The sequence below is a fragment of the Lithobates pipiens genome, unplaced genomic scaffold, assembly GCF_037356315.1.
Source record: "Lithobates pipiens isolate NorthernLeopardFrog02 unplaced genomic scaffold, aLitPip1_a1.2 Scaffold_19, whole genome shotgun sequence".
NCBI classification, from domain to species: Eukaryota; Metazoa; Chordata; class Amphibia; order Anura; family Ranidae; genus Lithobates; species Lithobates pipiens.
The window spans coordinates 335,890,450-335,911,452 of NW_027507764.1; the positions used below are offsets into that span (position 1 = coordinate 335,890,450).

At 40.0% G+C, this 21,003-nt stretch overlaps 1 protein-coding gene across 1 annotated transcript in view; it reads right to left on the reverse strand.

Annotated features, from left to right (window-relative positions):
• WRNIP1 (WRN helicase interacting protein 1) overlaps nt 1–21,003 on the reverse strand; it is a 146,737-nt gene that overhangs the window by 42,410 nt on the left and 83,324 nt on the right. The window contains exon 4 of the mRNA XM_077492100.1: nt 13,470–13,675. Within this exon, the coding sequence (XP_077348226.1) occupies nt 13,470–13,675 (206 nt within the window). The remainder of the gene's footprint in view (nt 1–13,469; nt 13,676–21,003) is intronic.

Sequence of the window (21,003 nt, forward strand, 5' to 3'; positions counted from 1 at the left end):
ATGCAGTTGAAACCTTTCAGGTTCTTGTTGAGAGGGATTTAGAACAGCTCAAATTCAGTGCCACAGCAGCTTCCACTCATTTCAATGATACTCTTAATAAAAGTCAGAAAGATGTGCTCCTAAATCTCTCAGCTCCCGAAATGACATAAGGTCATAAAGTCATAAGGAAAGCAGATAAAGGAGGATCTGTAGTGATGCTTGATTCTGAGGATTATAACAGGGAAGCCCTGAGATAGCTTAAAGACACTATCACATACCGCACTCTATGCTCCAATCCCACTAGTATCTCCAAAACTAAGTTATTGAGACTTTTGGATAGTGGAGTGGAGATGGGAGTTCTCACCAAAAAAACAGCTCAGTTCCTTTATGTTCAAAATCTATTGGTTCCAGTCTTACACCATTTAATTAAGCTTTATAAGAATATTGCCCTTGTATAATGTTGAATGACTGGGACAATGGATAGATCAATATTTATAACCTCTAGTCATTAGATTGCCTGGCTATATCAGGGACACTTCCACAGTATTATCTTATATTGAGAGTATCCAGTGGCAAGAGTCCTTTCATTGGACTACCATGTATGTAAAAGCCCTCTGTTCCTGCATCCCACATGATTTGGTACTACCACCACCCCTTAGATTTCATCTTAATCTTGATAGCATGTATGACAAAAATCTTCAGAATTTCATCATATTGTCTGTAGTTTTCCTTTTGGAACATAACTATTTAATTTTTAAGCAGACTTATTATCTGCAGTGCAAAGGGGCATCCATGGGGGTCCAATTTTCACTCTCCCTGGCAAACTTGTACATGGGGTGGAGGGAGGAAGAACTTCTTATCTTCCATAATTATCCCCATTTAGGTGCCATTCAGTGGTACGGCAGGTATATAGATGTTCTAATTTTGGTGTGGGACAGTACAGCTGGAGATTTGATGTCTTTTATTATGTATGCCAACAACAAAGTTTTAAACTTGGAGTTTAGTTATGAGAGTCATGCCAATTGTATTAACTTTTTGGATGTTACTCTCACCAGCAACATTTCAACAAACACTGTATATTCCCTCACATATAGGAAGGATTGGTCCGTCCCACACCATTAAGGCCATACCTGTGGGAGAGTTCATCAAAGCAAAATGTAATTGCTCTGATGAAGTCTTTCCTACACGAGTGTGGGGTTTATACTAATGGACTCAATGAATGAGGCTATAAACAGTGGCACATAGACAAAGCCATCTGTTTGGCTACAACTAATGAAAGATCCTATCCCTTAGAAAGAAACAGGAATAAAAGTAACAACAAAATTAAACTTAGGTGTGATAGTGGCACAGGTGTTGAGGTAGAAGTATCCAACCCTACAACTTTTGTCACTACCTTTTCACAAGATCCGTAAAAGGGATCATTTCCAAATATCTGCTGGTTCTACATGCAGATCCAAGTTTGGCCCCTATTTTATCTGCAGGCTTTCTAGCTATTGTCCCCAAGCCTATTTTCATCCTCTGGTCGGATGGGGACCTGGTTGAACGTCCAGGGCTCATATATATGCGGTCTCAATACCTGCCATTTCTGCAATAAACACACTAAAGAACATAAAAATATTGTAGCCTGTGCCACTGGTAGAGAGTTCACCATACGCAATCATATTAATTGCGGAACTACAAATGTTGTTTATGCAGTGGAGTGCGTTTTGTGTAAACTACAATAAGTAGGGAGCACAACAAGGCAATTATAAACCAGAATTAGTGAACACTATCAGTGTCTATCAAATGTCTCTAAGCATTTTAACCACTTCAGCCCCGGAAAGGATTTACCCCCTACGTGACCAGAGCACTTTTTACGATACGGCACTGCGTTGCTTTAACTGACAATTGCGTGGAAGTGCGCCGTAGCACCCGAACAAAATTGACATTCTTTTTTTCCCCACAAATAGAGCGGTGGTATTTGACCATCTCTGTGGTTTTTATTTTTTGCGCTATAAACAAAAAAAATAGTAACAATTTTGAAAAAAAAAGTATTTTCTTACTTTTTGCTTTAATAAATACCCCCCCCCCCAAAATAAATATATATATATATATATAAATTAATTTCTCTCTCAGTTTAGGCCGATGTGTATTCTAAATTTTTTTTTGGTATAAAACAAAATCGCAATAAGCGTTAATTGATTGGTTTGCACAAAAGTTATAGCGTCTACAAAATAGGGGATAGATTTATGGCTTTTTTATTATTTTTTTTATTATTAGTAATGGCGGTGATATGCTATTTTTATCATGACTGCGTCATTATGGCGGACACATCGGACACTTTTGACACTATTTTGGGACCATTGTCATTTATACAGTGAACAGTGCTATAAAAATGCACCGATTACTATATAAATTACACTGGCAGGGAAGGGGTTAAACACTAGGGGGTGATGAAGGGGTAAAGTGTGTCCTAGGGAGTGATTGTAACTGTGGGGGGTGGAGGTGGATTTGGTAAATAAACCCCTATGTCTGTCAGTTAAGGATAGCTGATGATAAATAATAATCACTGAAAGAACACTACATTTACTTACCAATCCTCTGCTACCTTGGCAGCCGGCACTCCCCCAAACTCTGACGGTGGACTGTCCTTTGGCATCATCACATCCAAGACAGGGCTATGGACTTTGTTTTGGTCTTCATAATGTCAGGACCCTAGAACACTGAAGCAGGGGGGGACAAGATGCTGCAGGGAGGAGCGGCGGCTCAGGTAAGTAGTATATTTTCTTTGTTCTCCTAGATCAAATTGAGCAATTAACCCTTATGGTGCAGGGGCAGTCCCACTGCAAAGGATACTTTTTAGCTGCCTGGGATTGGGCTTTAGGCTCTCTTCCAAACTAGGTGTAGGCAAGATTACATAAACAATTTCATAGTAACTCTGACATATAAGACAAGACGGCCTCTTAAAATTTGAAAGCAAAAAGCTATCCTGCACCATGTCAGTAACATAACCAATGCTACAGGCTGCTCTGACATGCCATAATACGCATATTTTAGGTTTGGGAACCACCACTGTACCATCAAAGAATTCTGTTGTATATTAAGATATGTCAGAACAGCAGCCAGTAGCAAAGTGTCATGATCTTCAAATAGAGCTACGCCAAAAACTTTGTAATGTAAGCTCTTAGGTTATGTTTTCCCTTCATGGAAGGGAGGACAGATAAGTCATGTGAATGGTGAATTCACACTTGGCTCTGCCGGGGTGGATGGCAAGGACTAACGGATGAATGGTAAATATATTTAGTCCCTTCAAACATGGTCTTGTTTCACTCTAAACCACTTAGCCATTCGTCCTTATGTTATGGTTTATGTTATTATTTATTTAGAGATCTAGTAAGCTTTCAATCTCTCTGTCCTATCCATAGACCACTGTCTTTCACCCTCATATCTAATTTTGTACTGGCATATTAATAAGCCCATCCAAAGATGGTCATGTTTCTTTTTTTTTTTTATTTAACCTCATTCCACTACCTGCCCAGACTTTTTTTCTGGAATATTTAAAAAGGTTTTCCACACTGGGACGTGTTAGCGGTAAAGTGCCGCTAGTTTAAGTGGCGCTTTTTGGCCACTAGCAGGGTGCTTTTAACCCCGCTAGCGGCTGAGGAAAGGGTTGATTTCAATGGCAGGGGCGGTTTAGGAGTAGGGTATACACTTCTCTCACACCGCCCCAAAGACGCTGCTTGCAGGACTTTTTTTTTCGGTCCTGCAAGCGTACCACCCCAGTGTGAAAGCATTTGGGCTTTCACACTGTCGATGCTTGAGAGGCGCTTTTCAAGCAATATTTTTAAACGCCTTCAGTGTGAAAGGGGTCTAAGTGCTGATTTACACTGCAGCCATGCGGGAAACCCTGCAAATCCACTGCGGGTTCCTGCATCGCATGTCTCCTGGCGGCAGTTCAAACTGCCCTATGCGAACTGCTGGGAGTGTCAATTAAAAGTTAATGACACCCACAAAATCAAACATGCCGCGTTTAGTGTCGTTTGCCACGATTGCGTTTAGAAGAGTTTCTTATAAAAAAAAATATATATTTTTTTTTTAAATGAGCAAGAACGAAAAACGCCTATAAACAAAATGCGCCTAAACGCAGTTTACCGCATTTAGTCACGTTTGGCATCTGAAACATGAAAATCTTCCGTGTCTGAACCCATTTTTTTTCTTTCAAAGAAACACTGTTAAACGCAGCTGCCTAAAAATGGCAATAAACGAGACTGTGTACATGGTCACATAGGATAACATTGAAGGGGCAGTGGAAAAAAGCGTCCAACTGCCTCTGAACGTATGTTTAGCAGCGTCCCGTGTACATGGGGCCTTACAATGATAGATACTTAGGGTAAGTATATTACTACACTCAGTTTATTTCTCATTAGCAATCTTACTGCAAAACGCTGCTAGGCTATTATAGCCCTAATCGGTGATCCCTGTATGGCGTAGCACCAAGGACACAACTCCTTACTTCAAATAGCTGCAGAAGGGCTGGAATTTACTTTTGCGATGTGGGAATGTAAAAATCCTTCCACATACACTGATCAACCATAATATTATATCCACCCACCTTATATTAATTAGGTCCCCTTTTTTCAGCCAAAATAGCCCTGACACATCAAAGAATAGACTCCACAAGACCTCAGAAGGTATGCGTTGGTATCTGGCACCAAGCCATCAGTAGCATAGACATAGAAGTTCCCCAGTTATGAGACTTTATAGGCACTTCAGTCACATAACAAATACATTCGTAAAAGCAGTTTTTTTTTTATATATAAATCAACAGTAATAAACAAAAAGCATGGAATATGCATGGTATGGACAGCTAAAAAGTATATCAACAAAGTTGGTCCATACGATGTATATTCCATGCTTTTTGTTTTTCACTGATTATTTATAATAAAAACCTGCTTTTACAAGTATATTTGTTATGTGACTGAAGTGCCTATAAAGTCCCATAACTGGGGAACTTCTATGTCTATGTTCGAATTCAGGGATGTGGCACATTATGGAGTTAAATCACGTATACCCCCAAAGCCATCAGTAGCAGATCACTGCCTCGGCTGGCTTGCCTTATTTCAATACTGCATCCTGCTGCCATCCTTTCCCAAGGTAAGCAACACATGGACATATGGCCATCCATATGATGTAAAAAAAAAAAAAAATTAGGCCACCTTCTTTCATTGCTTTGTGGTTTAATTCTGATGCTCATGTACTCATGGTAGGTGCTTTTGGCAGTAGACACGAGTCAGCATGGGCACCCTACTGGTCTGCGACTACACAGTTCCATAAGCAACAAACTTCAATGTATTGTGTGTTCAGACACCTTTTTATCTGAACCAGTATTACCTTTTCCAGCAATATAAGCTACAGTAGCTCTTGAATTGGATAGGAGTACATGAGCCAGCCTTCGCTCCCCACGTGCATCAATGAGCCTTGGCTACCCACAACTCTGTTGCTGGTTCTCCGGTTTTCCTTCCTTGAACTAGGTCGACCACTGAAGATCGGGAGCATTCCACAAGAGCTGCAGTTTTGATGATGCTCTGACTCAGTTGTCTAGCTTTTACCATGTATCTGTAGGTGATTCTGCGTATAGGAGCTGCTGCCCCACAGTAAATGTACACTATGTATGTCGGCATCCGGTTAAATCCTTACACTTTTCCATTTTTTGCTTTCAACACATCAATGTCAGGGACAACATGTTTATTGGTGCTAATATATCCCACCAACTTTCAGATACAACTGTAATGGGATAATCAAGGTTATTCACTTTATCTGTTAGTGGTCATAATTTTATGACTGGTCACTGTGCAATGTACTAGCATGGGTTACAATTGAATACAGTGATATGATCCCAAATATTTTACCAAAAAGGTGGCAGCTCATAGATCATCAAAAATGCAATTTAAGAGATGTGCTGTTCTGACAATGCACCAATTATGATACTACACAGCTGATCAAAGTTTGAAAAACACTAACCTAATCTTTCAAAATAACATAAAAATATACCTGGTGGCAATGTTCTGCAGGCCTATAGAACCTCTGCTACTTTGACACCACGGTTCGCATTCATCTATGTAAGCAAGATGTGTCTCCACATGGCTTACTGTGGCGGAAATTAACTAACGGACTACGTCACTATAGCCCAGGTTGGGAGCTCAACTTAGCCAGAGTGGGTCACACAGTGATGTCCCCTCAGCTTTTTCAGGCCCTCCCCAGACCATGCAAAGTGGACTGGAGTTGTCAGCCAAGTATTTTATCCACCCAAAGGCGTTGGGGGAAGGGGGGGGGGGGGGTGTATCAGATGTTTGGCTGAGAGCTCCACTCTGCTTTTGCTTGGCCGGGGGGGGGGGGGGGGAGCCTGTAAAAGCTGGGGTGACATCACGGGATATGCTTAACCCCACCCCCAACTCAGGCCATGCTGTGATTAAAAAGGGAAAGAGTCATAGGACCCCCAAATGGACAGACTTAAGAAGGCTTACTTTTTTTTTTTAATTACTTTTATTCCTAAAGTGTTTCCCTTAAGAACTTTGGCAGAAAAAACTTTTATTCTTATAAACCATAAGTATGCCAAAGAAAAAGTTTTTTTGGATATAACAAAAATACAAATGTAAAAAAATTGTTATCCTATGCTCCCACGTATTATTTAAACGTCCGTGGGATCACAAAGAATTTCCAGAAAAAAATAAAATAAAAAAAATCCCATAACTAATATAAAAATACAGATAAAATATTAAGCAGCGAAAAAACTGACTTTTTCAAAAAAAACAACACCAAATGCCTCTTACCCAAGGAATCACGGCCAATCCTATATTAGTCAACAGAAGATCAACAAAAAATCATCATCCGCTCTAAGGTTGACTTTCGTTCATTTACGAACGGTCCAGTATGCACCGCCGCTGAAGACGTCAATGACAAAATGCGTTCGACGGAGCTACGCACACTACGTCACTTCCGGGTCGCCACGAACGGTTGGAACGCAGCTGGAGCGCACGCTGTGTATCCACCGATCGGGCCCCGAACAGCCTTGTTCCAACCCGTAAAGGGGATTTTTTTGGCCTCACCCTAGGAATCATTTGCTTGGCTCTATATTTACAATACTGGACCATTCGTAAATGAACGAAAGTCAACCTTAGAGCGGATGATGATTTTTTGTTGATCTTCTGTTGACTAATACAGGATTGGCCGTGATTCCTTGGGTAAGAGGCATTTGGTGTTGTTTTTTTTTTTAGAAAGAGACCGTTTTTTCGCTGCTTAATATTTTATCTGTATTTTTATATTAGTTATGGGATTTTTTTTTTTTTTCTGGAAATTCTTTGAGATCCCACGGACGTTTAACCACTTGCAGACCGGACCAATTTGCTGGTCAAAGACCAGACCCCTTTTTGCGATTCGGCACTGCGTCGCTTTAACTGACAATTGCGCGGTCGTGCGACATGGCTCCCAAACAAAATTTACGTCCTTTTTTCCCCACAAATAGAGCTTTCTTTTGGTGGTATTTGATCACCCCTGCGGTTTTTATTTTTTGCGCTATAAACAAAAATAGAGCGACAATTTTGAAAAAAACACATTATTTTTTACTTTTTGTTATAATAAATATCCCCCAAAAATATATAAAAAAACATTTTTTTCCCTCAGTTTAGGCCGATACGTATTCTTCTACATATTTTTGGTTAAAAAAAATCGCAATAAGCGATTATTGATTGGTTTGCGCAAAAGTTATAGCGTTTACAAAATAGGGATAGTTTTATAGCATTTTTATTAATAATTTTTTATTATTATTTTTTTTACTAGTAATGGCAGCGATCAGCGATTTTTATTGTGACTGCGACATTGTGGGGGACACATTTTTGGGACCATTGTCATTTATACAGTAATCACTGCTATATAAATGCAGTGATTCCTGTGTAAATGACACTGGCAGTGAAAGGGTTAACCAGTGGGTGGCAGTGTAGGGGTTAAGTGTTCCTAGGGGTGTGTTACTAACTGTGGGGGGGGGGGGGGGGGCTTTCATTTAGTGAACACTGATCTCTGCTCCAATCACATGGAGCAGAGATCAGTGTCACTAGTTGCTAGACAGAATGGAGAAATGTTGTTTACACAGCATTTCCTCCATTCGGCCGCTCCATGAGACGATCGCGGGGATGCCCGCGGCGATCGAGTCCGCGGGTCCCGCGACCGGACTCACAGGGGTCCCGACCAGCGGTGAGTGGGGAACCTTGTGGGGGAGCACGCAGTCACCTGGAGAATATCTTTCAAGCACTAAAGTCACCTTTTTTCTGCTGAATTTGCACAACTGAGGATCTTTTCAAATTTTTTCCATTTTTTGTGGACACTAAGACACTAAAGACTTCTCGCTCTTTCTCTAATTTTTGTTTTATTTTTATCTACTTTTTATTTTTATTTTCATTATTTTTATACACGTAAGTGTTGATAGTTTTTTGTTTATGATATATACGTTTTTCTGATCTATATCCCACGCACGTATATACACATGGGATGCTGTTTTTGCACGATTATAGACAGGAAGTTTGGAGTATATGGTCATAGATTCTAAAACCATACTGTTTTTTCATATGCTTGCACTTTATTTTGATTAGTTGATTGGTTGCTGTTTTGGAAAAATCCAACACATAATAGTATCTATGCGATTTTAAATGTCAGTCGCATCAAGCACCATACATTACACCTTTTTGCACTAAAGCACTTTTCATGGACATTTTTCACAATTTATACATTTTTGGGATGTGATAATTGGAACCCACATAACTGATACAGAAAGGTTTATGTATACTAACAATTTATTAAATTGAGGTGACACCTGGTTTGTGGGAGACAACGGTGGTCTCCCTCTCTAATATTAGGTAGCGCCAATACCCCATTTTTATAGATTACTATTTACTTGTGAAAACCCCGTGGGGATTTCTGGGCTGGGGGGCTGCAACCTATATACACATATATACATATCTTTTTATTTTTATTTTTCCTTTCTATTCCCTGTACTACATAAGCGCGGCTTTGTCCAATATTAATAATGTCATAAACTTGGTGGTCAGTGGGAGTAAAAAAAATGACATCATTGGTGTCAGTGGGAGGAATGGTGCATCATTGGTGTCAGTGAGACAATTAGTACCTCATTGTTGGTGTCAGTGCGAGGAATAGTGCTCTGTCTTTGGTGTCAATAGAAGGAATAATGCCTTGTATTAGTGGAAGGAAAAGTGCCCCAAGGGCCGGATAAAGGCAAGCAAAGAGCCACACCCGGCCTGCGGGCCACAGTATGGTGACTCCAAATATAGACGCTGGAGTTCAGAACCATACTGATGTCTGCAAATATATACGTGCTTTGAAACTATCATAACTATATGAAGTGCATAATTTGTTTGGATTCCTCCAGATATCAATCTATGCTGTCTAGAGCAGTGGTCCCCAATGGCTGGTGTTGGCATTTCAATCATCACGGCACTATGGTCGATATGGTGTCAGGATGACTGAAGCACATTATTTCCATTATTACATTGTAATATAAAATTAAATAGTTAAACTCACCATAATTTAGAATCAGTGGGAGCCCTGAGCGTGTCACTTGCCACATCACCTGCCTTCAGATGCAGCTTGTCACTTGTAACGTCGCCTGCCACCAGATGCAGCTTGTCACTTCACCTGCCTTCAGATGCAGCTTGTCGCATTGCCTGCCACCAGATGCAGCTTGTCACATCGCCTGCCACCAGATGCAGCTTGTCACATTGCCTGCCACCAGATGCAGCTTGTCACATTGCCTGCCTCCAGATGCAGCTTGTCACCAGATGCAGATTGTCACTTGCCACATCACCTGCCACCAGATGCAGATTGTTACTTGCCACCTTGCTTGCCACCAGATTCGAACTGTCACATGCCACCTCGCCTGCCACCAGATGTGGATTGTCACTTGCCATATCACCTGCCACCAGATGCCGCTTGTCACTTGCCACAAGATGCGAATTGTCATTGCTACGTCTCCTGCCACCAGATGCAAATTGTCACTTGCCACTTCACCTGCTACCAGATGTGGACTGTCACTATCCTGCCATCAGCTGAAGCTTCCCACTGTTATTTGCAACCAATACCTGATGCAGCTTGTCACTTATCTCTCTGCTTGCTCATTCGCTTGCCGGCCAGCCGGCCGCACTCGCAGCCCAGCTGTAGAGAGGCCGTGGTCCGGTGGTTAGGGACCCCAGGTCTTGAGCACTCTGATCACATACGAGTGTGCTGAAAACCCCAAGGCAAGATGTGGCTGTTATGTTACTGTATATGGTGAAAAAAGAATTTCCATTGTTTTTCTGTACCGCACAAAATAAATTCTTATTCTTTATATTTAAATTCAATTTTTACCTACAGTTTTAATTGCATGAGCAATGGATGGTAGAGGAAACAATATACTGTATATTAATAAACACATCGCAGTCTAAAGTGTTCAAATCCAAAGGTCTGTCCAGGCAAAGATACACGCTATGCAATTTGATAAACCCACTTATCATGTAAAGTGTCCCTGGAAATGGTTTTGAAATACTGGAACGTGTCCAAGATTCAGACAACATTGGAGCTCCTTGTGTTGCACAGAAGAAAAATATTTGTGTGGGTGCAAATGCAGACACATAGGAAAATGTAACTGCATATTTATACATCTGTTTACAGAAAGAAAAGTGGAAGATGCAAGTAACGAATCAACCTGATCACTGCTACATAAACACAAAAGAAGGAAAAAGAGAAGAATGTGTGAAGCTGGCTGCACATACCATAATCAGATTGCACAATCTATACAATTGCCCTATTCATTTACCTCATAGCCAATCCGGCAAGTCCTCGTACTACACGACTGTTGTAAAAGCTAAAATAAATTGCATAAACTGACTGCAACACATGAGTCCCACACCAAACAGGGAGGATATAAATCAATGATTTTTTTTATTTTTTTTATCAAATTTTTTATTTCATTTTTTTATTTCAATCGTTTTTTATTTTTGTTTTTATCAAATTTAACCACTTGAACACTGGGTACTTAAAACACCTTCCTAACCAGACCAATTTTCAGCTTTCAGTGCTGTCACACTTTGAATGACAATTACTCAGTCATGCAACACTGTACCTATATGAATTTTATTTGCCCTTTTTTTCACACAAATAGAACTTTCTTTTGGTGGTATTGGGTTTTTTATTTTTAAATCAAAAAAGACTGAAAATTCAGCAAAAAATTAAAAAATGTATTCTTTGTTAAAATTTATTGCTGAGTATTGGCCGAGTATTGGCCGAGTATTGGCAGAGCATTGCAGAGTGCTGCAAAGTATTGGCAGAGTATTGCACATTGTTGCAGATTATTGGCAGAGTATTGCACAGTGTTGCAGAGTATTGATCAGTATGGGCAGAGTATTGGCAACAATCGGTACAGAGAGAGGAGGGAGGAACCAGCGTCATGATGCCGGATTGTTTACAAGTGATCGCTCCGTCATTTGATGGAGCGATCACATGGTAAACGGCTGCTACCAGCGGCTGTTTACCGCAATCCGTGATGCGCCCGGTCTTCCGGACCACAGCGGTCACGGATGTTTGCGGGGGTGCGCGAGAGCAAGATTCTGGGAGGATGTCCATGGACACCCACCCAGAAAAACACAACCGTGTTGTAATCTTTCGGCTATGGCCTGGTTGACAAGTGGTTAATCTAAAGATAGCTTTCTATTTAAGATACATTAATAATTTCATTTATTCAACATGAAACGTAGCTAAGTTATGTAGCATGAGGCTGTATATTCTGCAATATTTACATTTTTGTTAAACTCATTCAATGAATCCAAGCTCTGCAAGCTGACAGTTGTGCATTCACACAATTTCACAGTGACCACGAGATAAACCAAAGTACAGGAATATTTCTTTATCCCGTTGTTGTGCAAATCTTTGCACATTACAAACTGTATGATTGAATCAGTTTTTATATCGCTGCTTTACCAACATGACAGCTTATTATTCTAAATAGGAAACCTTCATTTACTTTGCAAATATTAAAGATTCTAACTACCAGCAAAAATCAGTTCTTACATTTAAAGAGCACCTGTCATTTCAAATCCATCATGGCAGTGCCTGTTAGCAGACATCCATTCATCTACTGCCGCCACGTCCCTCACCTTGTTGTGTCACTGCTGCATCACCAGCCGTCCCATTAAAGTCAATGAGACTGTCCGTGAGTCAACAGTGGCACCACACCAGGAACTTCAGAAGATGGCGCCATAGCAGCATTGGGTGGGATTCTGCTGATCCTGGATTCCCATAGAGCCCATTGGGGAACCAGGAGGAGCGGCTATCCATCCATTACAATCTTCGGGTCTCTGGCACTCACCTGTTCAGCTCCTCGGAAATGCCAGATCACATTTGGCTGTTGGGAGCAGGCACTGTTCTAAAAGAGTCACTAGCCCCAGGCATGCTTCTGTTGCTCCGGATAGGAGATGGAGAATAGGCCCATCTTCTCCTCTTGTCCCAGCGGCCATGTCTTCCCCCAGCACAGAGTGTTCCCTGTCCCACAGCGCAGACTGCACCATGCACTACAGCTTCGCTCCGTCCTTACTCCTCCGCTCCGTCAGCTGACACCGACACTGGAGCCCCTGCACTCGCACGCTCTGGGGGTCAGCTATGCTGCAGCCTATGAGATTGTTGTGACCCCCCTGCTGTAATCGGCACTGTCCTCTACTGTTGCCTAGCCAGCCGGGGGATAGCCACGGATATGTCAACCTCCTCCACACCAGCAACTTGCTGAGAGCCTCCTGTTGCTTCTTCCAGACAATGTCTCAGCCATTCCTCTCCACCACTTGCTTCTGCCTTTTCCAAAAGCTGCCTGATGAACATCTCCATGTCCTGAGGTAGGTGACGTATCTCTTTTTCAACCGGACCTTTAGCCTGTCAGCAAAAACTCCTGGGACAGTGGGCCCTTTATATAACGAGCCCCACTGCTTCCAGAGAGTTCCATCCACTCTCATTGGCCCATTCCTCCTTGCCCTCAGGTGAGCAGGAAGTGCCCATGTCCCTTAATTAACCTGATTAGCTGAACCATTCTAACCAGCTTAACATCTGGGGGAAGGCAGAGGCAACCTCATGGAGGTGCGGCCAAAATACTTGTGCCCTCCTTTTATATACAGCGCAACAAGTGCACAGCATTAGTCAGCCTTTTATTAGCAAGAGAACATAAAGTCATTAGAGTGTGTTGTACTGCTACTGAATGACATGGTGGAAAAAGTAATTGAAGCAATAGACTAATAACAGAAAAATATTCTCTATCGCCCAGAAGCTGTAACACAGATGTGGCTGTTTGTAAACTAGATATGGGCATGTGCAGCTCTTCTTACTTGCTAAGCTGGATGTCATTTCCAAGTTGCTGACATTAGTTTAGTAACACCAGAACATGTTTAATACTTAGCACAGCCTTATTAAGAAACATTATTTTTGCTCACCAGCTCGGTCATAGAGAATATGGGAGCGTTGCAAGCCTTCTTTAATGTGCTCCTCCTTTATGATCATTCTGTGTTTCTGTGGATCATCTCCTGCTGCAAGTCTAGCTTGGACAGACAACTGCAGGCCATTCAGGCCAGTTCTGGCATCACCATCGCAGAGATGTGCTAAAGTTGTTAGAGCTTTAGCCTCTATATACATTGGAGATCTGAAAGGAAAAATCAAAGGCAGACTGAGTAACTGCAGCTATATATTTTATTATTTTTTTTCTACACGTTTAGTGAATTCTTTTTTTTTATTTTTATTCTTTATTTATATATTTTGCGAAGATATATGGGAACAAAACAAATCAAATAGACATCAGGAAAATGCATGTTCTAGTTATCTAGCATATTACATATACATATATATATATATATATATATATATATATATATATAGTATAAAGATCAACTGTAATTTCTACACAAGGAATCTCGATTTAACCCCCTCACGATCTCTATGTAGAATTTCCCCGGTTCATTCATGTAACAAGTGCAGAGAGTTCTCCGCTCACTCTCAGCTGTCAAAAAAAACAAACAAACATTGTAACATTTAGTTCTTTTAAAGATCAAAGGGATGAACTTTGGTCTGTAAATTAGGTCAGTTTAACCACTTAACCACTTCCGGACCACCGTACGCCGATATAAGTGCTTATCTGACAAGGAATATCATTGTTATGGCAGCAGCTAGCTGGCATAACTCCAGCATCTTCTTGTTCAGCCGGTGGTCCACTACAAAAGTGGTCTCTTCGGCAGATTCGCCACAAGATCACTTTTATCGGCGGTGGGAGAGGGCCCCCCTCCCGCCATGCTCCAGGGCCCTATGCTGCTTACCAGAGCAGTCAGCAACAGCGGAGATGATCGGGTCCTCTCTCTGGCTGGGCATGGAGATGAGTGAGGGGAAGATGGCCCCTACCCGTCTCCATGTCATTGCAGGGCAGAAGCGACATCAAAACTTCACTTCCGCCCATAGCTCTTAAAGGGCCATTTTTTTTAAATTCTTTTTTAAATTACAAATTTTTATTATTGCATTTCAGTGTAAATATGAGATCTGGGGTCTTTTTGACCCCAGATCTCATATTTAAGAGGTACTGTCATGCTTTTTTTCTATTACAAGGGATGTTTACACTCCTTGTAATAGGAATAAAAGTGACACAATTTTTTCAGTCAAGAATAAAAAATAAAAGGTAAAATAAATAATAAAAAAAAAATTTCAAACGTGTCATGTCCCGCCAAGTTCACGTACAGTAGCTAACGCATATGTGAGTAGCGCCCGCATATGAAAACGGTGTTCAAACCCCACATGTGAGGTATCACCGCGATCGGTAGAGCAAGAGCCCTAGATCTCTTCTGTAACACAAAATGTGCAACCTGTAGTATTTTTTAAACGTCACCTATGGAGATTTTTAAGGGTAAAAGTTTTTCGCCCTTCTATGAGCGGGTGCAATTTTGAAGCATGACATGTTGGGTATCAATTTGCTCGGAGTAATATCTTTCACACAATAAAAAAACTGGGCTAAATTGTCTTTTTTTTATTAAAAAAAGTGTAATTTTTCCAAAAACAGTGCGCTTGTAAGACCTCTGCGCAAATACGGTGTGACAGAAAATATTGCAAGAGCGCCATTTTATTCTCTATGGTGTTAGAAAAAAAATCATAATGTTTGGGGGTTCTAAGTAATTTTCTAGCAAAAAAAACAAAAACTGTTTTTAACAACACATCTAAAAAAGAGGCTCGGTCCTTAAGTGGTTAAAGACTAAACCTTTTTCTGACATTTGTTGCTTAAGTTAAAATCATTTATTTTTTTATTTTTTGCTAGAAAATTACTTAGAACTTCCAAACATTATATATATTATATACATTATATATAAATTGTTGGTGTTAGGTACATTTTGTCAAAAATAATATAATCCAATACGTTTCTAAATAGGTACTTCAGGATAGTCCCGTATTATTTTTAGTAACTAGTTTGATTAGCATTTTACTGCTTCCATACCAGCCACCTCTGGCATTCCTCACCTACATGTAAAAAATCATCTTTCACGGGTTAAAAAAAATAAAATAGTAAAATCAGCACTTTTTGTTTGTATATTGTGAAACATGATGTTATGCCAAATGAATAGATACCCAACATGTCATGCTTAACCACTTGCAGACCGGACCATTTTGCTGGTCAAAGACCAGACCACTTTTTGTGATTCGGCACTGCGTCGCTTTAACTGACAATTGCGCGGTCGTGCGACGTGGCTCCCAAATAAAATTGACGTCCTTTTTTTCCCACAAATAGAGCTTTCTTTTGGTGGTATTTGATCACCCCTGCGGTTTTTATTTTTTGCGCTATAAACAAAAATAGAGCGACAATTTTGAAAAAAAACGCATTTTTTACTTTTTGTTATAATAAATATCCCCCAAAAATATATAAAAAAACATTTTTTTCCCTCAGTTTAGGCCGATACGTATTCTTCTACATATTTTTGGTAAAAAAAATCGCAATAAGCGATTATTGATTGGTTTGCGCAAAAGTTATAGCGTTTACAAAATAGGGATAGTTTTATAGCATTTTTATTAATAATTTATTTTTATTTTTTTACTAGTAATGGCGGCGATCAGCGATTTTTATTGTGACTGCGACATTGTGGGGGACCCATCGGATATTTTTGACACATTTTTGGGACCATTGTCATTTATACAGTAATCACTGCTATATAAATGCAGTGATTCCTGTGTAAATGACACTGGCAGTTAAAGGGTTAACCAGTGGGTGGCAGTGTAGGGGTTAAGTGTTCCTAGGGGTGTGTTACTAACTGTGGGGGGTTGGGCTTTCATTTAGTGAACACTGATCTCTGCTCCAATCACATGGAGCAGAGATCAGCATCACTAGTTGCTAGGCAGAATGGAGAAATGTTGTTCACACAGCATTTCCTCCATTCGGCCGCTCCGTGAGACGATCGCAGGGATACCCGCGGCGATCGAGTCTGCGGGTCCCGCGACTGGACTCACGGGGGTCCCGACCAGCGCGGGAGCGTGCCGCCGGCGGCGCGCTCCCGATGGCAGGGCAGCATTGAATATTGGACGTACCTGTACGCCAATATGCCTGCCCGTGCCATTCTGACGACGTACATCGTCGTGCGCTGGTCGGGAAGTGGTTAAACATTTCGCACATTCGTGGTATAGCATCAAACGTCGGTACTTAAAAATCTCTATAGGCTAAGCTTTAAACTTTTTTACAGGTTACCATTTTAAAGTTACGGAAGAGGTCTTGCACTAAAACTATTGCTCTCGCTCTAATGTTCACAGCGATGCATCACGTGTGGTTTGAACATTGTTTACATGTGTGGACGCGACCTATGTATGTGTTCTCTTCTGGAAGGGGGGCACTTTTTTTTCTAATTGTTTCACTTTCCATAAAATATATATATATATATATATATATATATATATATATATATATATATATATATAATCACTTTTATTCCTATTACAGGGAATGCCAACATCCCTTGTAATAGGAATAGGGCATGACAGGTCCTCTTTAGAGTGAGATCTGGGGTCTATAAGTCCCCCGATCTTGACTCCCGCCACCTGTAAAAACATTTAAGCGGCTAGACAGCCACTATTATTGTTTTTACCATGCAGGGAATCGCCGGCAGAAAGAAAAGATATCTGAATGATGCCGGTAGCTGCAGGCATCATTCAGATATCTCCGCTTAAAGTCCAGGACATCGTATGACAGCCTGTGGTATGGAAGTGGTTAAAAAAAAAGATATGGTTTGAAAAGATTAGGGATAAAGAGGAGGAGGATAGAGAAAGCAAGAAGAAAAAAAAGTGGGAAGAATGTTAATTTCCCTTATGGGTAGCTCCATACTATCATATTTAGAGTGAGTTTCTATATAGTAACCAGCCAACCAGGGTGTCCAAATTTTTTAAATGTTTATCAGACTTGTTCTTTAGGCTACTTTCACACTGAAGCACAGCTAAAACAGAACTAAAGCATCGGTCGTTTTTTTGCAGTTTTTTTCGGGCGCTAGCGGGCCGTTTATTTCGTCTCATGACAACGGGAACGTAAAGAAAAAACAACCCATTTTGCGGGCGCTTTCAAAGCGCTGCCCATTCATTTCCATGGGCTGGGGCATTTTGGGAGTGCTATTTAAGATGCTGCTTGCAGGACTTTTTCACTCATTGAAGTGAATGGGAGGCAGTTTGCAGATGCTTTACAGGCGATATTTCAGTGTGAAAGAGGTCTTAGAAATGCCGTAAGGTGTTCCATTATTTGAATGTCAAAAACTCTTGTGTGCTGCCATTGTGTTAAGGTTGGTGGGTCTGTTTTTTTTCCCCAGAAAGCTGGTATGCAAGTTTTCGCCACATTTAAGAGGTGTTTGAGTAGTGAGTTCTTATAATCTTTGAATGATATTTGTGTATTGTGTAAAAGATAAGCAGATGGTGTTGAATTTTTCAAATAAAGAAAAGGCTACATGGTTTACTTTTACAATGTCTATGTTGCAAAAATACAGAGTAACAGCAAGAACTAGCATTAGAATAGTATATAGTTAAGGGTAAATATTAAGGAATATTAATAATATTAAATATTAAGGAAAAAAGGGAGGGAAGAGTCCAAAAAGTGGGAAAACAAAAGCATAGAATTTATTGAATGTATTCAACAATATTACTGACAATGGAAAGATTACAAAAACAGGCATAACAACAGACAATAGCATTAATGGGTGGATCTATACAATATTTGTTGCACGAATGTCTGGAGCATTGGTGGAAGTTGAACGAAATGTCCCGCATTTTTTCTAAGAGCTTAATGCCTGTATTGTCAGCTCCAGCTAGTGGACAAAATTCAGTATAATGTTATGGATCAACACGAAAACTATACTCCATTTTGGCTCCTAAATGAAGCAGACACTTTTCATAAATAGATACCAAAGTGACTGGTTCACAAGTATTGTTGCGACTGTATTTTCAAAAATAAAATCTATTGTGAGAGCAGAAAAACTCACTCTAATGGCAAGACAGAGATAACAGTGCACCATATTTCACAGACAGTACAGGGAAGATCTCCTGATATGTACTGAATGGGCACAGCAGGAAAAATTAAGGCTTCACAAGGATTTGTTGTTCATTATTTGTCTGAGGGCTCTTCCACACTGGTACAACCCTCTGAAAAGTGATCTGGGATGGACCGCTTTTCAGGAGGCATACAGAAGGAGATTCTGGATTATTTTTTATAAATTCCAGAGTCTTTTTTGTATTGAAAAACCTGTCCCGTTAACCTCAATAAGAGGGTGACAGGTAGCCACCTGTCAAGCTCTGTAAGCCGAGTTCAGTTTGAAGTGGCATGTGTACTACACCATCCAGCTGCAATGTTAAGATTTAGGCGGGTGTCGGGGGGGGGGGGGGGGGGGTGGTAAAAATGCATATCAACCACCTGTTTTTAAAACCTATTTGTCACACATATGAAATGGCCCTAACAGATTTTCCAATGTATGATCAGTTTTCTTCAATATGGCAGTGCTAAGGGCAATGATGATGTCTAAACTTCAGTAACCAAAACACATCATCTTTCACTGCCTCTCCTTTGCTATTAATTTACTACTATTTAGTTTAGTATAGTATTTGTACCTTGTAGATGGTTTTGCAAGAACAAACCAACACAAATTGCTAAATATTTTTTTTTATTGAAAACTATTCAAAAGCCATTTAAATATTAAGTAAGGATGTGAATGTATAACATCTGCTTGTGTGCTGTTATTTTTCCTCAGAATGTGCTGTGTGGTTTAACCACTTCAACCCCTGGAAGATTTTACCCCCTTCCTGACCAGAACACTTTTTACAATTTGGTACTGCGTCGCTTTAACTGACAACTATGTGGTCATGCGATATTGTACCCAAACAAAATTAGCATTTTTTTCCCCCACACATAGAGCTATCTTTTGGTGGTATTTGATCACCTCTATGATTTTAATTTTTTGCACTATAAACAAACAAAAAAAGCAATTTTTTTTTACTTTTTGCTATAATAAATATACCCAGTTTTAAAAAAAAGATGTATTTCTTCATCAGTTTAGGCCGATATGTATTCTAAATATTTTTTGTAGAAAAAAAATCACAATAAGAAAATATTGATTGGTTTGCGCAAAAGTTATAGAGTCTACAAACAGACGGTAATTGGTTTCAGCTTATTTAGGGGAATCATGGCAAAGGGACTAATAAGTTTCTCAATTAGTTTTTTCAATGATTGCATTGCAATTGTTAAATTCAAAAAGTTCCAACAAATGGATGTCAACAAACCTGACCTTTAGAATTGTATTTGTAATGATTCACAGCTCTATAAAACGTGACAAGTACAAGTAAAAAAAAAAAAAAAAAACCAACCAACCCGGAATGGCAGGTCCAATAGATAGCAAGCTGTTATCTTGGAAAAGCGGTGTCTGGTTGTTATCCTAAACACCTCTAACAAGTCACAGGCAAGGAATCCCAAATTTAAAGTGCCTAATCTTATGTGACTGCCAGTGCCAGGTGGCAGAGTCGGCTTGCATGTACGTACCATCCTATTACTGGGAAACAGCAATATGTTAGGAAAGGAAATGGACTGCAGCAATGTCCTCTTCTAACCACAACACATAGAACATCAAGAGGATGGAAAGTCTCCTACATGCGTCACTGTAGAGAGACAGATGTACCCAAGCTATCACCATACTGTCTGGTTATGTGGGAAGAGCTTTAATCCCCGCAAATTAACTGTCCTGACATGTTAAAAAATAAAAATTCTGCCACCTGACCCTCAAGGAAAAAAGGCCATTACCTTATGCATAGAGAGAGACACAGAGGCTAATATACCTGAACAACATATGAGAAAACACTGGGGTTTTTTCACAAAAGACTCAGATTTCTTTTGATAAGCGTAGGTAGCATGATTAGCGCTGATCCTGCAAATTGCTGAGATCCTAATTGGAATTCCCACCACACACTTTTCATTGAAGTACCTCAAGGTTTAGGCATGGCTATACACTAGGGCTGAAACAACTAATCGATTATGAAATTAATCGATTACTATTTTCATAATCGATTAATCGGGCAGTATGGGGTTAAAAAAAAAATAAAAAAAATGAGCCCTTTATAGTACAAAAAGAGCAAATAATCACTACTCTAAATATTAAGGCCCATACACACGATCTGACTTTTTGACAACAAACATGCAAATTAGAAAAATAGTCAAAAAGGAAAAACCGGTATAATTAACTAAATATCTTTATTGATTAACCACATTATATATATATACACACACACACACAAGTAGAAAATTAATATATAAATACACCCAGTTTAACATGCAAATTAGCCATTTTAAGGCAACATCCGACCATGTGTACGCTTTTTTTGTTGGCTGTGTTTACAAACTTTCCGACAACAAAAGTCCGATGGAGTAAAGTCCGATCGTGTGTACAGAAAACCATAGGACTTATGTACAAAGTACAAACACGCATGCGCAGA